Source organism: Tiliqua scincoides, chromosome 4 (genome assembly GCF_035046505.1).
Source record: "Tiliqua scincoides isolate rTilSci1 chromosome 4, rTilSci1.hap2, whole genome shotgun sequence".
Taxonomy (NCBI): domain Eukaryota; kingdom Metazoa; phylum Chordata; class Lepidosauria; order Squamata; family Scincidae; genus Tiliqua; species Tiliqua scincoides.
Genome location: NC_089824.1, coordinates 36,561,165 through 36,584,571, shown reverse-complemented (window position 1 = coordinate 36,584,571; position 23,407 = coordinate 36,561,165). Strand labels below are relative to the sequence as shown.

Below are 23,407 nucleotides of genomic sequence, written 5' to 3'. Positions count from 1 at the left end.
CCTGGTTCCAACATGACAGTAATTTCTGCAATCAGTGGTGCCCTATTAATTTCCATTTTCTGTGAAACAAGTGCAGTAGAGTTACCCGATTCCACTGATCTCTTCCTGTCAACCAATAATTATACTGATGTTGAAACAACCTTGAAAGCTCATCTGGATTCTGCTAATCTCCCCAAAACCAGGAGGAAAAGATACATTTCACAGAATGACATGATTGCCATTCTGGATTATCACAATCAAGTCAGAGGCAAAGTCTTCCCACCTGCATCCAACATGGAATATATGGTAAGCACTAAGCAGGCAATTCTCTACCAGACTGAAGTGTAAAACTTCTAGCATGGAAATAAAAATATGAATCTGGGGCTTCATATTTCTGAACTATGCAATTTATTTTGTAAGTTAGCTGGGGCAATGAATGACTTTTGAAACCACTGTAATAGTTTTGCATGTGCTGAGGAACTGGCCACTAGTGCACGCCCTCTTTCCGGCATGGTTCTTTTCTCCCTTCCTCCATTTATGACACAGGTCTGTGGCAAAAGTTGTCATGCCACTATATCACAGCCCTATTTTGAAATGTACGTATTCTGAATGTAGGTAAGTTTTTGCATCAATACTATATAGAATAAAAAGATTGGGGTCAGCAAAAGTATTCTATTGTTGAAATATACATAAATAGATGCAATGTTTAAAAAATTGTTAAACTTTCATATTTGAAGCTTGGTCTCAAGTACTTCTTTAATGCAGACTTAAAGAGAACTGAGGATGGGTTAACAAGGATGGTTTCTTCCCTGTCCTCACCCTCTCCTAAAGCTGGGCCCAAGCATATGGAACTGAACTTACATGTATTCTTTCCCTGCTAGCCATGTCTCCATCTGATAACTCCTCTTTCTGCTGCCTGTCAAAATGTAGATTGTAAGCTCCTTGGGAGCAGGGATCTGTCATTTTATTTAAATCACTGTAGAGTGTAACGCACTTTGATGGTGATGTAAAAATAAACAAAAGTAATATGCAGAAATTAGTGGAGAAACATTTTACTCTTCCTGTGCATGTGATATCTTGCCACTATGGGACTGAAAATCATTAATAAATTTGGCAACATTTTTCAGGATTTGAATAAGGATTATGGGTGACCTGCTCATACTCATGTATCAGTACATCATCAATTGTTTACATTTTGTGCTGTAAGGCTTTAGCAAATTTTAAGATTATCCTTTCCTTATTTTCTTCAAAAAGTTCAGCTATCAGGATCTGAGTTTTTTTTTTGCCTCTGATATCTTTCATTGCCTCTGTGAAGCACTTTATTCCCTGCAGGCTTAAACTACTTTAACAGTTGTTCCTCCCCAGAGAACCATGGGAACTATAGTTCTGTGAGAAGTGTTCTAGATCAGTAATGAATTCTCATCTCTTTCAACACACTACAGTTCCCAAGATTCTTTGCAGGGAGAAATCTTGACAGTTAACTCCTATAAAGCCAGTGTAGGTTTGTAGTAGTTAAGGCTGCAGTCCTATGCACACTTTCCTGGGAGGAAGCCTCACTGAACTCAGTGGGGCTTACTTCTGAGTAGACATGCATAGGCTTGGGCTGTAAGTCTCACTTGTTAATACTGTATTCAGCTTTGTACCTCTATTGTACCTCAACCCAATACAGTGGGTTATTGTCAATGAAAGCTCATGCACATTAGTGAGACTGTGCCACAAGACCTTTGACTTTTCTTACACATTGTTTATTGTCAGAATAGTTCCTCTCCTAATGTGCCTCCAAATATGTTAATTTAGTGCATAATATTACTATGTTAATATGAGAAACTTTTTCACATCTTTTGCCCACTTTATGGCAGCTGGCTTAGGGTATAGCAGCTCCTCTTTTGCCCCCACTACTAGCTAACTCACAAGTGGCAATAATACTGGAGAGAATACACAAGGGCAATAATACTGGGCAATAATACACAAGGGGTGAAGGGGCACCAGCTGCCCCAGCCATTCCTTCTGCGTGGCAGCAGGGGTTGGACCCAGGCAAAGAAAGTTGAGCCAAGTGGGCAATAGCAGTATCAGCAAGGAATGGGTTTCACAAAGGCTTTTTCCAAAGAAATCCCCCTTCAACCTGGATCTGTAGTTGCTGAGCAGGTATGCCAGAAGTCAGTGCTTAGTCAGAGTATTCTAAAAATGGATTCCAGAATTTTTTTTTTTCAAATGTTTGTACGACTTGCCTTCTTTTATAAGCAAACTGTTCCTTAGAAGCCCAGTTTACCATGTCCACTGTCTAGGTTTGGGTTTCCTTTGCTTTCCATGCTTTTAGTACCAGACACTTGGCAATCAGTGCAGCCCACCGGAACTAAGGCATGCTTGCCCTGGGAGCCAGTCAGTGCCCACACTCTTGGAATATCGCCAGTATGAACTTTGTGAATTCCAAAGGACAAAAAAGACCTCTTAGCAATTAATTTAGTTGACCACTTCTGGCCAAACATTTCCCAGGAACCTACAGGATCAGGACATGTGCATGAGATGAACCTCGTCTCACCACATTGTCAACAATTTAACACAGCAGAAAAATGAAGCTTTATGGTAGGGTTAAATATCAAACTTTATGTTACCTCAACCCTCCCCCCAAATAATACCTAAATTTATGTGACCCACCCCAGTCACACTGGCTCACAGTAGACTGGCCAATGTAAACCAATGGTAACTGGCCAATGGTTCTCCCTTTCCACTTGCCTCACCCAGAAGTGGGATGCTCTCAGAGTCATCCACATGGCACAGGAAAGGTAGAGGGGCAATGCAGGCAGGAATGCACCAAGTGGATAGGCAGTTCACATGCATAACAATATTTTATTGAACACTGTGACCCATTTCCAAGGTTGCAACTCACTAAGAACTCTTGACTTACACAGAACAATAGGGGGCCAATGGATACAGAAGAGCTTTTTTTTTGATACATGTCAGTCTTAGGCACAAATCTAGTGAAGATTTAGGCATTTCTCAGAGTGCCTGATTCCAGTATGAAGAATCATTTATACAACCAGATTCTGAGCTCCACTTATACCTTACAGCAGTGCTGATACCAGGTGGTTGGGAGCAAAGTTGGGGATAGGCTAGGTGCAGAATTGCTTAAGAGTCATGCCCACCAGAAGGTCCACCTTGCTGAAACAATACCTGAACTCTCATTACTGGTGATAGTGGTAGAACCCAATGCAACATCAGGGGATGGGGGGGGTAACATAGGGGATCCTGTGCCAAAGATCCAGGGCAACCTGGTACTAGCACTGATTGGGGGCTTTGGAGTAAAGCCCTGCACTGGGCCTCCCATGGTGCCCCCACCTACTCCCTGATGGTGCACTGTGTACTACCCCTAATACCAGCACTGAGAGTTCAGCAATCAGCCCAACTGGATGGGCCTTCTGATGGTGCAGGCCCCCAGTCAGTACCTGATACAGTCACCCTTGTCTTAAAGAATCTAAATTTGGCACTACTTTTTCATTAAGTCTCCATATACAGGTGCTGCAGTCTGAGAGCAGCAGTTACTGCTTTTGCACTTGTTTCAGCCATAGCCACACTTTTGTGCAACCATGCCACAGAATGAACATGTACACTGGGCCTTAAGCTCTTTTACTGCACTATTAAACCATTCACCTCAAAGGATGTTCCATCTAAAGGCCTATCTGTTGCAGCTTCCTCTTCTCTAGGGTTTTGGTGAAACTCCTGGGTAAGTTTCATAACTTCTGAGACCTAATGTCTACCCCTCTCTGCATGTCCTTATTGTTCAAGCTTGTTGCACAGCAGGTTTTATAACTGACAAGGCACTCATTTGATCTTTGAGATAGTTACAAAGTTAAGGGAAAGAGTTAACTTCCAAGATATGTGGCATTCAGGTTATTTAGAGCTTTATGGGTTGTGATGATCAGCATCTTTAAGTGGTTACTGCAATGCTGTAGGAAGCCAATGCACATTCTGGAGCACCTGCCAGTAATGTGAGCCTGCCAGTCAACCCCTCTGGAGATAAATTACAATGTTCTACAGCAGCCACATATAACTTTGATTTCATTGCAGTTTTCAGTGAATGCATTTTAATGTTACAAAAAGACTGGATAAGCAGAAATTCTGTTACCTACTGAGTAAAGAATTCACATCGCTTTCAAGGAGCCATTGTTTTGTTACACAAGAATAATATTTGTCTTAAAGTCACAGAAGCATTTTAGATGACCACAGATTGCTGACGAGCATAGGAGAAGGAAGTTCATCAAAACAGAAGGGGGTTGATGGCAGTTCTTTTGACAGGAATATAATTTGGACAGCTCACTTTGAAGAGCATTCTTGCAGGCCTTGCAATATATATATTGCCTGACCTCCATATATACATATGTTCAGCACTTCCCAACATTTCACTCAAGAATTGAGGCTATGCTTTTCTTTTTGTACAAGAAGGACCTTTCCCTATCAGTAACACTGACTGATTTTGGATTGAAAACTCAGAGGTAGGGAAAAAAGACTATGCCCCAACATAAATTTTAAGAGATGGGCAGCCCAATACTAACTTGCCCACTTGCCCACATCTTTTGGCAATGCCCAGTGGGCATGCACTGCATCCAGCCTAAGTTTGGGGCTGAAAGCAGTGCAGCCTGAGGCAAGGAGAGACCTTTCCCCTTACCCTGTGTTGCACTGCAGCAGCCCAATGGGTCTACTTGGATCTGCGCCACCTGATGAGGTGGCGCAGATCCAAGTAGAACAGAGTGGCCAGGAGCTGCTCTGCACCACCCAGGAACGAGGTCAGGATCCGGTGAAACTGCCAGATCCTGTTCCCATCTCCAGCTCCCTGCTCATCTTCCCCAGGGAACGCCTGACTCCCACCTCCTCCCCCACCCTCCCCACACAACCTCTCCATACCCCTGCATCGGCTGAGCTTGGCTGATGCAAACTTACCCCACTAGGGCTGGATCTGGCACGGCAGGTCGACATAACTGCCTGTGCCGACCTCCCTGACTTTATGGCATGTCTGTGACCCTCCTGGGCCAGTACAAGGGACTTGCACCAGCCCAAGTCCACCTTAGGATTGCACTTGAAGACTCCTAAGAATTTTGGCAGCTTTAAATCATGTTATGTAGCATCGCATAAGAACATAAGGAGAGCTAGATCACACCAGAAGCCTATGTGGTTGAGAAACCTGTTTCCCACAGTGACCTACTTGATGTTTCTGGGAAGCCTACAAGTAGGAAGTTAGCAAATGGCACATTGATGTTGAAGTCATGTTCCACTGCCATCAGGAGCAGATGCTATAGAGTTCCATTAAGAGTGCCAATAATTTTAAATCTGAATAATACGGCATGAATGTTGGTGATTTAATAGGCTGGATGAAAACCAAGATGTTGGTTTGGAAATGATGTGGCCCTGGAAGCAGAGACTTAACATCTTAAGCTTGTGTGACTCTTCAGGCCAGACACATTAAACCTTTTTGAAGCACTTATGTATCTTTTTTCTATATTGACTTTTGCCATTCCGTGGCACACTCAAGCAGACCTGTCCGGTTCAAAACAAAAATTACAACAAGATTACAAAAATTATATACTTAAAACTGTCAATTCACAGCCCAATCCTATAGACTCTGACTAGCAGTGGTGTTACCAAAAGGGGCTGTTTTGTTTAGGGGAATTAGTATACTACCCTTTTTGGAACTTCAGGATCGCAGGCTAGTTAACAAGACGGCGTAATGCAGAGAAATTCCCTTTTTTGCTTAAGGAGGAGACTAAGAGACAGATAACTTTTTAATACAAGATTAGATTTTTATTACAAAAGCACAGAGGAAAACATAATGCACATTTCTTGGTTCTAGTACTTGAAAAGTGTACCTAGCTTATGGTGGTTGCATGTGACATGTATTTGGTGCATCTGAGGAAATTAGGAAAAGGGAAATTTGTAGGGAAGGATTTTAGGGGTCCCTGGTCTGCTAAACCCCGTTGCTAACTAAAGATGGGGAGAGAAGGGGAGAAATAGGTGGGAAAGTATGAAGGGAAAGAGTTCCAGACACATATAGTTACCTGTCCTGAAAAGCAGTTGGATGGGGGATTCAGAGTCCTATGGAGGACCCTCACAACATAGATGTGTCCTTGGAGGAGGGGAGCCCAGAGAGAGCGAGCATGAGGCAAAGCCCTCTCTTAAGAAGGATTTTTTTTTGTGACCGAGATGGGCTGGGCGCTGAGCTGGGGGAAACTGCCACCCACCAGGGTGTTTGGGGTCAGGATGTCCCTTATCAGTGAAATTCAATGGGTCTAATGGTTGGCTTCCTAGCTAGGGGAACTTACACAATAAGCAGTGATTGAGTTAACAATACAACAATAGGAGACACTTAAGCAACGATTTACTATTCCAGCCTAGAGAGTTAGAAGTTGTGTTATAGCTTGACCAGGGATTTTTGGAAGTTTGGCCTGTGAGAAGTTTAATGTGTTTGCATAACCAGTGCTTGGATTAGGAGACACAGTGATTGGGTTAAACAAATGATTTGCTCTTCCGGACTTGTTTACCTTCGGGAGGGGGATGTTGTCACCATGAGCTTGACTTGACTCCTTTTGTGGCCTGTATGGGAAGTTTGGCCTCCATAATAACATAACCAGATATAAAATCACAACTTAAAAGGAAAAAGGGGATTTTCACGTAACAGTGGAATATGCGTTCCACTGCTGGCCATTGCTAAAAACTTGTCACATTGCCCACATTACCAGAGCTCTTGCTGCCCACAGGAGCAGGTAAACCATCGCAAGCGCAAGAGGGGATGGGGCGCAGAACAGGGGAGGTGAGGGTGAAACTGGGCAGAAGGTTGCAGGAGGGGTTGGATCTGGCAGTGACTGCATGCGCCGGATCCTACCCTGCACTTCCATGCCTCCCTGTGCCCTTTCGCTTCTTGAACTGGCCCTAGTGAAATCACTAGCGCAGGTTCAAGGACACCAATTGGGAGTTGGGAGGCTTAGGGGAGGCTTTAGAGGTAAGGGGATCTACCTTTCCCTGCTGAAACCTCCCGATCTGCCCCTCCCCGCTGGATAGCAGCTGTTTTGATGTGGCTGCGCCAGTGAGGAGGGAAGGGGGAAAGGACTGTACTCTAAAACTGTTTCTCAACGTTTGTCCTCCGTTGTACCACATCACATTTGCCACCTATTCAAAGTACCACTGGTAGTCTGGCGATGACATCATTGCCATTTACTTCAGGGTTGAGAGGTCAGATGTGATGTGACAAGCACCAGTAGGAGCCTCAGGGTGGACGGGAGGGCTTTGTCGAGCACAAATAAGCACACTTTGGAGCTCTGCCTGCCAAGCTGAGCCTCCTACAGCTGTTTGTTGTGTCACGTTTCTGGTCTCGCTGTCAGGCGAGAGGTGTCCAGGGGTCCCATGAGTACCACCAGACACCACCTCAAGTCCTACTAGTGGTACCTGCACCACTGGTTGAGGAAAAACTGCTCTAAAACACTTATACAGGCCTACAAAATTGAGGGTCAGAAAAGTTTTTCCCAAACTTTATGGTGGTTTGATATGAATGGGGTGCCGATTCCAAAAATGGCATCCGTTTTGCCCTGTCCAATCCACTTTTGGAGATATTGTATAGCCTCATTAGTGAATGGTTCAAGCAGCTTCCTCATGAGGAAGCCATGGTGTAGGCTTCCTCATGAGGAAGCTGCTTGAACCATTCACTAAAGAGGCTATGCCATGTCTCCAAAACTAGACGTGATAGGGCAAAATGGATGCCATTTTTGGAATCAGCACCCCAAATATACCCAGGAATTGGTGTAACATTTAAGGAAGCAAAATGTGTGTTGGCCTGTGTTATCAATAAATCCAGCAATAAAGCTCATTACATTAACAGAGGGTTAGCCAACCTTTCAACTTTAGGGCTCCTGGACCTTTAACAATTGTGTAGAGGGGGGAATCTCTGTGAGATGATAAGCTACACCTGCTGTAATTCCCTCCTCTACACAATTGTTAAAGGTTCAGGAGCCCCAAAGTTGAAAGGTTGGCCATCTCTGCATTGACACATCAACATAATCCAGTAGCAGAACAATTAAAAATGACCACCCGCAATCAAAAATTTGGCAGAGCACAAATGTCTTTCCAGGCTTATTTAAAATAAGACAGGCCTGTATCTGGCAGAATTCCATAGGGAGGAATTCCACAAGTATTCCTCTCTGTGGGAAGGTTCCTCCATATGGCCATTGGCCTGGCCTCTAGTATTCGATTGCTGGACCGTATCCTTGGATAAGTTGCTACAGTTCAATTAGTAACTATTACATGTCTACCCCACCCCGTGTCACCCTCTGTGTTTCTTGGCATTTTACAAAACTCTTAATGAAACTTTAATTTCATTATAGCATTTCCATGCTTCACTATGAGCTATTTCTTGCAAATGACACTGGATCTCCCAACATACTTTGGAAGTGATCTAACTGATAGCTGCTAATACCCGAGGTCACATGTAGTAGTGAGGAACACATTGTTCTTGCCTACAAATAAGCTGTGCTGAAAGATCATAAAACAGCATTGTATGGCAAGACTTCCTGAAAAGGACAGGCCTACTACAGAACTGCGTTGGATCAGTCTTGTAGTAAATTTTCTGTAGATAAAAAGAACTCTGAAACATTGTAAAGAAAAATGCACATTTTGAAGATCTCTGTTCACAGGCAATCTTTAGACTACCAATGCTATACAACACTAGGTGGACAGGATCTGACCTACTGCAAAGTTGCTAACAATGTTGGTGTGTTGAGTCTTCAATCACTGGCAATATATGACTGAATCATGGCCATCCACCTTATTGAGTGACAGTAGATTTTTATGACCAACACGAACCAAGGAGATTGGTGTAAACATGCACCATGCATTGGCTGCAGCAACTAATGCACCGTCTGGGAAACAAGCCAGGTGAGAGGGGTGGGAGACAAAGGACTTTCTTTTGTGCCAGCCACTGAAGTGTCCCCAATGGGACTCCTTAGATCTAAGCCAGCTCTTCTTCTGGCAAAACTTTGCACTACACCAGGGGTGCTCACACTTTTTTGGCTCGAGAGCTACTTTGAAACCCAGCAAGGCCCGGAGATCTACCAGAGTTTTTTTTACAATGTTCGCGCCATCATAACATATAACATTTATGTGTACAATGTATGTTGGTGTACCTTGAGCCCCACTGAGTATAACAGGACTTACTCCTGAGTAGACATGCCTAGGATTAGGCTGTGAGGCTGCAATCCTAGCCACACTTACCTGGGAGTAAGCCCCATTGAGTACAATGGGCCTTACTCCCGGCGTTTCCTCCCAGAGGCACCTGAAGGGGGGGGTTGGCACTCCGCGATCTACTCATTTTGCCTCGCGATCTACCGGTAGATCGCGATCCACCTATTGAGCACCCCTGCACTACACGATTGCTGCACCCCAATCTGCCTCAATTCACCCCTATCAATGCCCCTCCACTATTAGAACCCCACTGGCAGTCAGTCTGTGCCACGCTGCTGGAGGTATGCGGTTTTATCGCTGGTGCACTGGTAGCCATGCAGCAACTACTGGCAGAGGGTCTGCTATAACAGGGGGGCCCTCCTTGTGCTGGCATATCTGGAGATACCCCTGCGAAACAGGCCCATAGGATTGGACCACAGCTGTCTTACAGTTACTATATTACAGATCTAATAATACACAAATATTGATTTCCTTGCTAGCAGACCACACCGATCTGTGGCCTGTTCTCCAGGAAAAGAAGGAATATGTCTAAGTGGCAACTGCACAATTAGTTGTTTGTATCTCTACAGTTTGAGCCAATCTATATGATCAAACTGCCCCGAAGTATGAATGTGAATCTTCTGCAGGATTGATTATTCACAACTAACCACCTTTGTAAAATAACATAAGCACATAAAGAAAAGCCCCACTGGATCAGGCCAAAGGCCCATCTATTTCAGCTTCCTGTATCTCACAGTGGCCCACCAGGTGCCTCAGGGAGCACACAAGATAACAAGAGACCTGTAGCCTGGTACCCTCCCTTGCATCTGGCATTACCATGCATTCCCCAATAAATACAGCCGACAACAGGTATGGGATTAAATGGGCCACTTTATTAACTTACAACAAGCGCAACAAGGCAAAATAGAAAACAATACCCAAACTAAGTGCAGGGTTCTAAATGGGGGAAACGGCCTAGCCGTCTACGTCCCCCAGTCTCATAGGGCGTCCACCCAACTCCAGGCGTAGCTCAATTGTTATTAAGCCCGCCTTTCACTGTCGCCCAAAGAGGGTAAGCCAGCCAAACTACTCTGCCTTCAGGTCACCCCTGCAAGGCCCCAAAATTCAGACCAGGGGCTAGCCAGCCTGCCTCCTCGAGCCGGACAAGCATCCAAAGAGCGGTTCTGGTTCACCCCTGCCCTTGCTGGCTTAGATTGGACGCCGGAGAATGTCTTCTGTCTACCCACCCCGCACTTCTACCGCCAGTGACCAGGACAGTAAGTGATATCTTGCAGACCCAAACGCGCTCCATAGCCAGTCTGAGGAACGGAACTGAGCCGGGTTTAGTGCCTGCGCGCTAGATCAGGCTCAGTCGTCCCGCCTCCCAGGGCCAGCCAGCTAATCAGCTGGCAGTAAAGCCCTGCTGCCAGCTGATAGGGGGATAAGCCTGGCAATCATTGCTAGCGTGCCCATACAGGCACGCTAGCTGCCTTTCTGAGGGAGCCTACTTCTAAAATCAGGAGGTTACACATACCCATCACGGCTTGTAACCTGTGATGGACTTTTCCTTCAGAAGTTTGTCCAATCCCCTTTTAAAGGCATCCAGGCTAGATGCCATCACCACATCCTGTGGCACAATGTTCCGCAGTCCAATTACATGCTGGGTAAAGAAATATTTTCTTTTGTCTGTCCTAACTTTCCCAACACTCAATTTTAGTGATTGTTCCCTGGTTCTGGTGTTAAGACAAGGAAACTATATTTTTACTCTTGCTTCTACTCAAGGATTGTTCAGTTAATTTCCATTCTCATTTAGCATGGTTGGCAACCTTCAGTCTCAAAAGACTATGGTATAAGCCTACAGCACCCGGTATTCCCAGGCAGTCTCCCATCCAAGTACTAACCAGGCCTGACCCTGCTTAGCTTCCGATATCAGACAAGATCGGGCATGTGCAGGATAACAGTTGCTGTCATTTAGCATAATTCCAGCTCTTCAATTTTCCAATGGGACTCCCATTTATCTCCTGAACTGTTTCTCTAGATGTCAAAATAAATAAGCAAATGATTTGGGCACCTGCTCACCCCCACAGTGCTGCAGTTGATCTCTGATTACAGATATATCTTTTTATAGTAGGGGTTGCTTAGTGGAATAATATGTACTGAAATCAGGATGCAGGGAGTTCAAAATCTGTCCAAGGTAGCCTGGTTATGTAAACACCTGTGCTGGAGGCAGACCTGAGTGCAAGGACTGTTGTGGAACTGTAATATAAGATTTTGAAGCCACCTTAATAATTTTTTTATTACAGCAGTGTAAGACAATTCCACTTCCCCAGCAAACAGTTTTGTACAGTGTAGGTGGAATCAGTCACTTGAAGTTATTATTCAGAAAGGACATTGTTAGTAAAGGGGGGGGGGGAGTGCAGCAGAACTGAAGATGATTCTGAGCTATGGTCTGTGCAGCTTTTCTGCATAAGTTCTCCTATGGTCATGATGATTCCTGCACTGACAAGTATTGCAATAATAGGGCACATATTCAGCTGTTTTGCACAGGAAGGTCAGAACTGAAGCCTTCTCTGAAGGCACAATTCTGTCTCCCAACTGCAACAGCAGGAGAAGCATTCCACTGTTTCGAAGTGCTCAGGAACACTGCAGCCAGGCCAGTCCAAGCCTTGGCAAACCAGCTGCAGCTCCAGAGCCATGCCACTGCGGACCCTGGGCTGTATCAACCTTGGTAAGTTGGCAGTGGTGGGCCATGGCATGGAAGGGGAGCAAGAGAACATTGGGTAGACTGGGAAGGGACGACATGGATACTGGTGGCACCGGCATGCGCCATAATCTCATCCCTTCTTTTTTTGACTGTTCCCTCTCCATTTCTCTCCTTGGTCTTATGCCAGCTATATAGCTGGTGTCAGTACAAGAAGACTCATAGGCCATCAGGAGATAAATGAAGAATAGGTCTATGAGGAGGTAAAGGAAAATAAAATTTCTTATCTCACTTAGGCTTCCTGATCGAACCCTCTCCCCCATCGTAGGCAGCTTGTACCTATGGCACAGCTGCATGCTTCAGTGTGGAGGTTGATAGGACTGAGCTTATAGATACTACCCAAACAGCCTCTTCTTTTTTTTGGGGGGGGGGGGGGAAATCTAGAAGGTGCTACTTATAGATGTGTTGTGAAATAACATTCTGATAAGACAGCAACTGATGGGAAGCATAAGAATGGATGGTGTTGCATAGGATGCTTCAAGGACGTGCGGTGGGTGGGGAGGCAGGTGAGGCAGTGCCTACCCACTGGAGTTCACAGCTGTGGGAGATAAATGCAAACAACTAAATAAGCAATATTGACAGTTTTCTTATTCTGAACAGCAGAATACCCATAACTTAGATAAGGCTGAATTCCTCACATGATAAAAGTGTGGCATATGGATCCAAGACATAGGATTATGTCTTGAGTGTCAAGAGTTGTTTGTTTCCAATGAGTAAGATAGGATTGTAGCCCAAGTCTATTACTGAACACAATGGGCTTACTTCTGAGTAAGGTAAATAACACTGTTTTCAAAGACCTCTATCTATAAACAAGTGATCGAAATTTATAATCAAGAATACAAAAGTTAATTTTAAAAAATCAACATAGAGCCACAATTAAAAAAAAAAAGAACACAACAGGAAGTTGTTAACTCAATAGTGCTGAAATTTATCCACACTTAATTGGGAATAAGCCCCGTTTACTATAATGGGACTTGCTTCTCAGTAGGTATGCATAGGATTGGATCCAACAGCAGGATGCGTCCAGCAGGAAGAACAACCCGAGAAAACGGCTGTCCTAAAGGCTTTGTGAACACTGCTTTTGTCCATCTGAAGATCTGCATGCTAGTCTACTATGGGACATCTCTAAGATGGAGGCTATTTCAACAGGTTACAGATTGGATAGGTTCAGTCAATCCTATTCTAGCAAGGCTGTGAGCCTGTTGAGCTTCAGGCACAGGTAAAGGTGGTAAGAGTAGTTGTTGTAGCAGAAGCAGCGACAGCGGACTGTGGCTCCAACTTTGGCTCCAGTTTCAACTTTGCAGTATGCACTGCCCTTCCGCCTTTTCCTTTGTTAGACTGATGTGCTGTTTTGCTCAGCTGAGCACAGGAAAGCAAGCTCCGCTCTGTTTGGGGTATTGAGGCGGGACCAGCCCCCACAGGGTGGTCCAAGTTTTGGATTGTGGAGCATCTTGGATTTTGGAGTTTTGGATTAGAGATGCTCGACCTGTAAGTAGCATTTCCCTTCTTTGCAGCAGCTGTATCCTGGGTCAACATTTCCTCCAAGCTGTGTCCACCATGTCCCCAAGATCTCTTTCCTGATTTGTCATCGACTGACAGCTCAGAGCCCATCAGTGTATATGTGAAGCTGGGATTTTTTTGTGCCAGAGCCACCATGTTTGTTTGACTTGTCCTTCAGACACAAGTGAAGGGAGATGTTGATATTTCCCATATTTTCCCAGAAACTAGCAACAAAAAAGTTTTTTAAATCATAAGGAAGATATTATAGACACAAAACCTGCAAAACCTTTCTTAGTGTCATGCATCCTGAATTTATTTTGGGTTTTCCACCAGCTGTTGATTGGTGTAATAAAAATGATGGGACATGATCTGAAGAAAAGATGTGTGAGTGGAAAAGAGAAACATGTTTGGAGTCAAAAGCTTTTCTGGATTTTTTCACTGCAGCAGTACCCACTGCCAATGAGACATATTACTGTACAGTTTAAAAAGTGACTTGCCACTTCATCAGGGGAAGTGCTGTGGCAGACACAGTAACTAAAGCCCTTGCATTGTCTTTTCTCTGCATCGGTGGACCACAAGCCACGAATCCACCAGAAGAAATCCAGCATCAGAGCTCCTTTCAGTATTTCACTTCTCTTGTGGCTTAAAAACATATGCACAAAAGCAGCCAGAAACTGATTGAAGACACATGTATCCATAAAATTAGAATTACCAGATGTTAATATGATATGCATGTCTTGCAGAGATCCTGAGATTTTCTTTTCAGATGCCTTTCTACACACCGTTCTGAGATTACAAAGACATCTCTCTTTGGCCATTTCTGGGGTGCATCTCTGTTTATGTTTCTGATATGCAAGAAAGGAAGTGCAGTATCAGAAGCAACCCTTGTTAGCCAAGAAGCATAAGGGGGTCATAGGTTCTTAACATCATTTTGTTTCCTTTTGACCAGACTTTCTCATTTACAAAAAATGATCCGTTAGTGGAATATTAATGTAGACCTCAAGAGCATATAACTCCCTTGATGTGTAAGATATGCATGCATGTCTGTGTGCGTGTGGCTATATTTTTTGAAAAAAAAAAACCCAGCCAAGTCCCTATGATGCTTTTAATAGTTTGCTGAAATCTTAGAATGTGTAGATAGCTTCACATTTTTTATTGTCCATCCCCAGTGATACAATCCACATGGAATTTCTCTCTGCCACAACTCACCCAAGATGAGCTAAAATTATTACTGAGAATGAAAAAAAAATCAAGCCAGGAAATGTGTTAATAATGAAAGATCACAGAACAGTTTAAAAGACAAATAGACATTGGACAGGATCTCTTCTTAGTACAAAGCATATGCTTTCCTGGACTATAAAGATGGCCTGTTACAAATGGCTTTGTCTAAGTCAGGGGTGCCCAAACCCCGGCCCTGGGGCCACATGCAGCCCTCAAGGCTTCTCAATGTGGCCCTCAGGGAGCCCCCAGTCTCCAATGAGCCTCTGGCACTCCAGAGATTTGTTGGAGCCTGCAATGGCCCAACGCAACTGCTCTCAGCGTGAGAGCGACTGTCTGACCTCTCGCATGAGTTATGGGATGACGGCTCCCTCCACTGCTTGCTGTTTCATGTCTGTGATGCAGCAGAGGCAGCAAAGGAAAGGCCAGTCTTGCTTTGTGCAAGGCCTATTGCAAGACCTTCATTCATTCATATAAGTTCATCTTTAATAAATTCATTTATGTAAACTTATGCAAATTTATTCAAATTTTAAATGTAAATTAATTCTTTTTTTCCCCGGCCCCCAACACAGTGTCAGAGAGATGATGTGGCCCTCCAGCCAAAAACTTTGGACACCCCTGGTCTAAGTGCTTCTTTCCAGCTCTCTTGAAGTGGTTTGATCAAATGTACATGTTCCATATGCAATTTTAACAATAGTAGAAAATCTTATAAGTGATCTGCTTCCCCAAATCAATGCAGCTAGGTTTTTTTTGTGAACTAGGCATAGATTAATGGTGTTGTACAAACCGATCTGCCTTCGATCCGAGGCAGGATAAAAATACTGTAAACAAACAAACAATATCCAGGGGATAGATCTGGGGGATGGATCCAAAGGGGACCTGTATTCTAGTCCAAGTGGGCACTTAAGAAGGAGGTGTAGTGGGATCAGTGTTGTTCAGAGAGTTCCAGGTATTCGATGCTTGCAAATGTAACTGTCAGGGTTCCAGAGCTGAGTGCAAAATTTGGGAATCAGAGACTTCCAATTATGCTTGGGAGGTTTCCTGTCCTGGATAGCTCAGTCCAGGATGGCCTGGAGGCTGTTTTCCTGGGAAGGAAAAAAGAGTTTGCCTGGGTTGGGTCTCTCACAAAAATACTGCTTCTAGGTTTAAAATGTGTTGGTTTAAAAAACAATGGGAAGCCTAATCCTACGCAACTTCTCACATGGTGATGTAGCACCTGTTGAATCCCATGGGGGAGTTTTGACCTTGGGAGGCCTCCACCTTTGTTCCCTTGCCTCAGGCTAAGCCCCACACTGGCCCTCTATGTCTATTAGGACCTGTGCCAGCTCTGTAGCTGGTGCATGTCTGCATGCACCTATGTGGGGAGATTGAGGCTGGGAAGGGGGATAGAATATCAACATGCACCACTGCCGCTGATATTGTCTTTTTCCCAGCCCTGTCTTTGCACATAGGCAAAGACAACTGTTTTGGTAATTACTTGGTACAAATTGGTTTTTTATAGTATATTAAATTATATTGTGAACAGGTGGTTCTTGGTTGCAGAAGAATCACTTTCAATTGTTAAGGCATTGCTAAGAAATTCAGGTGATCTCATAGCCTCAACCAATGCTGAATGCTGGCCAAAGCTGTCTCTGCATTCCAATGAGATCATATGTTTTCATCACTCAATGTGTGTTGAAAAAAATTGAGGAGGCAATTTCCAGCCATGGCTAAAAACTATACAGAGAGAAAATTGATTTTCTCTGTATTAACATCTTGGCCAAATATGGTGAAGGTTGAATCTGCTGAAGGTATCCTTTAAAAAAAAAATGACCCACAATATTGATGGCCAAAAAATGTTTTTCTACCTGAATCATGTGACAGGACTTTGTTGAATGTACAGTTCTTGTATTAAAGCCAGTTTCAGATCCAAGACAGCTGGTCTCCTCGTCAGTTTTCCAAATCTGTGGTGCAAAAATGTGTCACTGTACATGTCAAGAATCTCTAATGCGCTGATGTGACAATGCCTCCTCAGTGTAGCAAAATGCCCTCCTTTAAGTGAATTAGTTCAGTGAAGTAAAATCTTCCAGAATCCAACAGCATCATTCTAAAAGGTTAATAATGTCCCTCTGACTGTGTGACATCTGGCTTTGTCTCCAGATTGGTACCACAGTTAAAGGAAGCGAACAAGTGGAACTAGAAGCCCAACAGCAACAAGTTTATTCAGAGGAATTATTGCAACAAGAGGGAGTGGGGAAGATAGCAACAAAACTCAGCTGCCAATAATTATATACTGTCCAACTAGCTAATTGATGCTGCTTAAAACACACATGAGAGGGGAAAGCAAGAGGGCACTGAGGAAGATGCTATACACATGCAGTGTGCAGCTTTTACCAGGAAAGATGGAGTCGCTATAGGGTTCAAGGCTTAAGAGTGTGCAAAAGGGCAAAGGCTAAAATATAGAGGTGGGGTAAACTGGACAGAAGGGAGTGTCCAGAGCCTCAGAATAAGGTTCTAGTTACATAGCTGTGAGCTGGAAGGGTATGAAGGGGAGGTGTACCTAGCCTGCTGGCGCAAAACTACTTAGGATGTTGACAGGGAGATTAAGTAACACACGGGTAACACTTGTGCCACCCTTGTGCAGGTTATAAAACTTACGGCCCAATCCTATCCATCGTTTAAGACAGCAAAACCCATGTTTTGCTGACATAAATGGTGTGGCGCTGCTATAAATGGCATACTGAGCACAAAGTGGAAACAACTGGCAACACGCTGCGCTTGCCAAAGGCCCACCTAGGCCATGCTGGAGCAAGTAAGGTGGTGATGGGGCAAGCTGTGAGTGGTATGTGGGTGGTTGGCAGCTGCGAGGGGGAAAGGGCAGGAATCAGGCTGCAAGGCGTGGTTAATGGTAGCAAAAGCACATGTTGGATCCTATCCACAATTTTCCAACATCTTACTTCTCACTGGCCATCTGATCACCCTCACCTCCCATAGCATTCAGCATATGTTCCATTGGCACAGCTGCATGCTGTGGAATGGTAGGGAACAGGATTGGGCTGTGAGGTTGAGCTGGTCACTAGAGAAATGAATGCTTTGGCATACTGGGGGGAGGTCCGGGGGCAAATGCTCTTGGGCACCACCCAGGGGCACCACCATGACCCCCGCCCCCACTGCCTTTTTTAACGGATCTTTCCAGGCCTTCCCAAGGCCTTTTGAGGTCCATGGTTGGTCTCCTGGCCCCCAGAAGGCTGGGGCCTTCTGAGGCCTCTGGAGGGCGTAAAAAGGTCACTTCTTGTTTGAAAACTGGAAGTGACAGTTTAAGGTCTTCCAGAGGCCTCAGGAGGTCATGCGGAGGCCTCAGAGAGCATTCTGGGGGCCAGGGAAGCCATGTATGGCCTCTCTTGCCTTCAGATGGTGTCCAGACATACCTGGTGGGGTGGGGCAGCATGGGCGGGGGGTGGAATTTTGTGGTCCTGGCCCCAGGCGGCATAGGAGCCAGGCCTGCAGTTGGATGGATGAGTTGGATGTGGGAAATTCCAGTTGTTCAAAGATTAAGCTTTTTGCTGACCTAAAACATCAAAAGATTCATAAAAAAACATACATCACATGTTTTTATACAATTTTATTGTTTGGTCAGTCAATCATGCTTGAAACAGCATACTTGGCAGAAGCAAACTAAGAGCCCAATCCTGAGGTCCGCTGCGTTGGGCTAGCGCGTGGCAGTCTCCTGGACCGCTGGGCTGCAGAACGGGAGGTGGGGCGTGGCCAGGGGCGTGGGGGAGCCGTTCCAGGGAGGGGGGAGGCATGTCAGGGGGAGGGAGAGAGGCAGATCCGCGGAGCTGAGTTCTGCAGGATCGAAGGCACTCGTGCAGGGCTGCGCGCCCTATACGAGCGCCTTTACTTTAGCGCCGACCTTTTGGATTGGGCTCAGGATTGGGCTGTAAGGCCATTAATGGTCTATGGCTATCGACCCATAGACCACTAGGAGGCCTACACTGAGGTAAGCAGAAACTATTTTTTATTTCCTCTGGCAGGCCTCCGGATCGCTGCCCTCCCTCCACCAATGGATGTCACAAATGCTCCACCAGCATGACTGTGTTGGTGCCAATGGTGGGGGATAGGATCAGGCTGTAAGTAGGTTTGAGGTAGAGGGAAGGGTTCTAGTGCTGCTATACCCTATACAGCAGTAATCACAACTCTCTTATGTTTAATTCTGTATAGATCAGGGGTGCTCAAACTTTCAACTTTAGGGATGCTGGACCTGTATAGAAGCGAGAATTTCAGCAGGTGTAGCTTGTCATCTGTGGGATGACAAGTTGCACCTGCTGCAATTCTCTCTTCTATACACTTGTTAAAGATCCAGCATCCCTAAAGTTGAAAGTTTGAGCACCCCTGGTATAGATTATATTTTAGAAAACCTTTCCTTTGAAATGTTCAGTAAATAATTTGTATTTTTTTCAGGTGTGGGATGATAATCTAGCCAAGTCTGCAGAAGCATGGGCAGCAACCTGCATTTGGGACCACGGCCCTTCATACTTATTGAGATTCTTGGGACAGAATCTGTCTGTAAGAACTGGAAGGTAGAGTAAAATATTAGCAAAGTTTTCAGACCTTTGCCCTGACACAAACATTATTTGAGGGCAAAGTCACTTCCGTTACCCATGTGAAACACCTCCCAACAAAGGCATCCTCCTTCACTGAGGCGATGCCTTAGCATCACATGTGCAACAGGGTGTGGGCAGAGAACATCCTTTTCTGTTTAAATGAGCTGAGCTGAGAAGCCTGTTTCGAGCACATGCTTGGCTCTGGATCATCACAGTAGTCTGACCCAACAACATGGTGACATTGTGTTTTGGTAAAGGAAGATCTTTCTGTATTGGCACATGAAATATAACACAGCACAGTGACATATATTCTAGGTTTCCTTCTCTCTCACACAGTCACAATAAAGGCTGTGTATGTCTCTGAAAGGGGCCAGTTCACCCTTGTGTGTACCTGAGTCATTGTCTCTCACCTCATGCACCCCACAGGGTGGTTGTGAGGCTATATTGCAGTTTGGAGAAGGATGGGATTCAAATGCAATGTCAGCTGATTTGCTAACATCAATCATGTTTGGCCTGCCTTCTCTTGGAGGATATATCCATCAATGGATACTATTTGTGAAGGCTATACGTGACTTCCAGGTTCAGAGGCAGTGTGTCTCAGAATACCATTTGTAGGGAAACAATGGTGGGAGAGGGCTGTTTAAACACGTCTTGCTTGGCAGCTTCCGAGAGCAATATATTTGGAAATAGCAACTGTTACCCTGCACATGCCCGATCTCATCTGATCCTGGAAGCTAAGCAGGGTCAGGCTTGGTTAGTACTTGGATGGGAGACCGCCTGGGAATAACCGGTGCTGTAGGCTTATACCATAGTCTCTCGAGACTGAAGGTTGCCAACTATAGAATGCAGGACTTAGATTGACCTGATTCAGTAAGGCTCTTTTTGTGCCATTCCCTGTGACAGCATCGGTCTGAGTTCATTAACTATGTAACTACTTGCCCTTAATTGGCTCTGATCAAACTTCAGTCAAAACAGAATCTGGGCACATTTGATGCAGTTTCATAATGCGTGTCTTATGCAGCTCACTAATGTTGAACATTACAATGTTGCCCTCTTTCTGATTTTCATTTTATGTAGATATCGGTCCATTCTGCAGCTGATAAAGCCATGGTATGATGAAGTGAAAGACTATGCCTTCCCTTATCCTCAGGACTGCACTCCAAGGTGTCCTATGAGATGCTATGGGCCCATGTGCACGCATTATACCCAGGTTAAAAGAGTTCAGTTCTTCCTATATCATGCTTTAGTTCAAAGCCGTGCTCTTTATGACAGTTTTCCTTTCACAAAGGATTTTAACAAAAGAATATGTATTATCATTCCTGCAGATGGTTTGGGCCACTTCCAATCGAATAGGCTGTGCAATCCACACTTGCCACAACATGAATGTCTGGGGGTCTGTTTGGCGACGAGCTGTTTACTTGGTATGCAACTACGCCCCTAAGTAAGTAGTTCTCTTTTCATTCCCATTTAGTCATGTACTGTATCAGAACGCAGGGCATCGTTTTGAGCTACCCTGTTCGCCTTTCATCCAGCTATGGGCCCTGTTTAGGTTATCTGCCATGTACCTTGACAAATGCTGCTTGCATTGTTTTTGCTTCACAATTTGCATCCATATCTCTGCAATAGTGCATCAGGGAAGTTAACATATCTGTCAAATATCAGTAAGATTATGCTGGACATATAAAGAAAGCTGCCTTATACTGAATCAGACTATTGGTTCATCTCACTATCTCACTCTTATGACTGGCAAGCACCTGCTTCCTGATATCTTTCTTCAGGATATTCAGAAAATATGAGGAATTGAACCAGAACCTTCTGCATGTAGAGAATGTGCTGCACCATTAAGCTACATCACCCCTCCTTCAGGAAGGCTGTGCAAATATTGCCCCAGCATACATGTACTGAATGTATGGATTTTGAAATGGTGCCCATTGGCTCTCCCCTGAGCTTGGCATATCTGTTGGCCATGCCCAGTCTCTCCTTTTTGTGGTCTCTCCCTCTATGCGTCTCTCCCTCTATGCGTCCCTCCCTTTTTGTGGTCTCTCCTTCTGCTTGCCTGCTCATCAAGTTCCTGTTCTAGCGAATTGTAAAAAGAAGATTTTTAAGTAATCTCTTAAAGCAGGGGTCTCCAAACTTTTTGGCCAGAGGGCCACATCAAATATCTGGCACGGTGTAGAGGGCCAGAAAAAAATTTAAATATAAAGTTTATATAAATAAATTAGAGATGGAACTTAGTTGAGTGAGTAAATGAATGAATGGGCTCATTCATTCAACCTCTCTGGCCCTTAGAACACCCTCCAGATGCAGCCAGAGCACAGCTCCAATCATGTTTGGCCAGGTGTGCCAGAGGCTTTCAGGGGACAAGAGGCTGGCCATGGGCTGAATAGAAGCTCGCTGCGAGCTGCATCTGGCCCCCAGGCCAGGGTTTGGAGACCCCTGTCGTAAAGCAAGAACAACGGCAAGGTAATTGGCAATACCAGGACCAGCCTGTGCACACCTGACAATGAGCCCCATTGAACACAGTGAGACTTCTGAATAAACATGTATAAAATTGTAGTGTTGACTGAATTCTGAAATCACACCAGGCTTTCCCCACTCATTTTCAGTTATCTGGCAGCCTTAAGGGCTGGAAACGATGTTCTCAAAAAACAAATTTACCATTTGATGAAGCTAAATTCTGCACCCAGAACCAAATATTCTGTATTTATCTTACGGTGAATCATGGCATAGACACAGTCCTATTAACATAAATTAAAAAGTCATACCATATGATCTGACAAATAATTATTTTAAGTATGTCATCACTTTTTTTTGTTTTATTCTCAGGGGGAACTGGATCGGAGAAGCACCATATAAAGTAGGGGTTCCATGTTCCTCTTGCCCTCCCAGTTATGGAGGATCTTGCACTGACAATCTTTGCTTTCCAGGGGTGACATCAAACTACTTGTACTGGTTTAAGTAAGATAATGCGACAGCCTAATAATTGTTCTAGTCAAGTGATTGTGTAACAAAATCTTGTATATTGAATTTTGCACATATTATATGTATATATTTATATTGTAATAATGATAATAATAATAGTAGTAATGCATTTGTGTAGTTGTTTGAAAAATTAGTTTTCAAGATGTAGCATAAATCCACCTACCCCTGCTGAACTGATAAAATCACCATTAGAAACCACTGATATACATATTAAATTTATCAAAAGAAAAAATACACAGATAATAGACTGATTTAAAAAAAAGCTAAGCTGGGGTACTTGAATTTAAGGTGATTCAACTGTAGTTCCTTAGAAGCCAATGGAAATTAGTTACAGTACTTTAAATTAAAACACTCTGTCTTAACAGAGATGGGAACTGAATGAGAATTTGGCACTGTACTGGAACAACTTGTTAGGAGCTCTATTTTGTCTTCTGGCAAAAAAAAGAAAAAAAGAAAAAAAAAGAAAAATAATGGTACCTGATCCTCTATATACAAAACATGTAGTTTAACCAACAGAAATTGGTCCAGTAGAACAGTACCATCTGGGGGTTATTTCTTTGTGTATCTGTTGTTCAGAATAAACAAAACAATGGCATTGTAGTAATAAAAGTGTTTCCTGAGGCTTTAGCTATTCCTAGGATAATGTATAGCAAGTCAGCTGACCCTACTGATGTCATGCAGGTTCCCTTGCATTGGTGCTACCTGCTGACACAACAGACTTGATGGCTGCTGCCATACCACAGAGGGTTTCAGAGTCATAACAAGATAATGTTATGGCTTGTTATGTTATGTACAAGTCATAACACGTGCAATGACATTAGATGATGCTGTTCGGTGACTTCATGCTAAGATCACCTTTATGTAGAGACGCCTGCCTAAGGTGCCCTGTTTAGACATATCATTCCCTGTGACAGTCAGTCTCAGTTCAGTAACTGTAATTTCATTACATTTGTATCTCGCCTTTCTTCCATTGTGAAACTCAGGGTGGCATAGATAAGGTTTTCCGGATACCATCCAACCACACACTGTGAAGACCTAGACTTGCTCAGTTTCAGTAAAGTGGCTATATCTTGTGCCCTCTGATCATGCTGTGGGACCAATAGACAGTATGGGCATGGGTCACAAGAATAAATCAATACATAGGGACTAGATTTTAAAAATCAGATGAGGTTTGGCCATTGACAAC

General features: G+C 44.2%; 1 protein-coding gene across 1 annotated transcript; it reads left to right on the top strand.

Moving 5' to 3' along the window:
* Positions 1-12: 12 nt before the first annotated feature.
* Positions 13-22,201, top strand: PI15 (peptidase inhibitor 15). The gene is made up of 5 exons (XM_066626304.1): positions 13-285; positions 19,097-19,215; positions 20,317-20,449; positions 20,565-20,680; positions 22,066-22,201. The coding sequence occupies exons 1-5, from the start codon at positions 13-15 to the stop codon at positions 22,199-22,201; spliced, it is 777 nt and encodes a 258-aa protein (XP_066482401.1).
* The last annotated feature ends 1,206 nt before the right edge of the window (positions 22,202-23,407 follow it).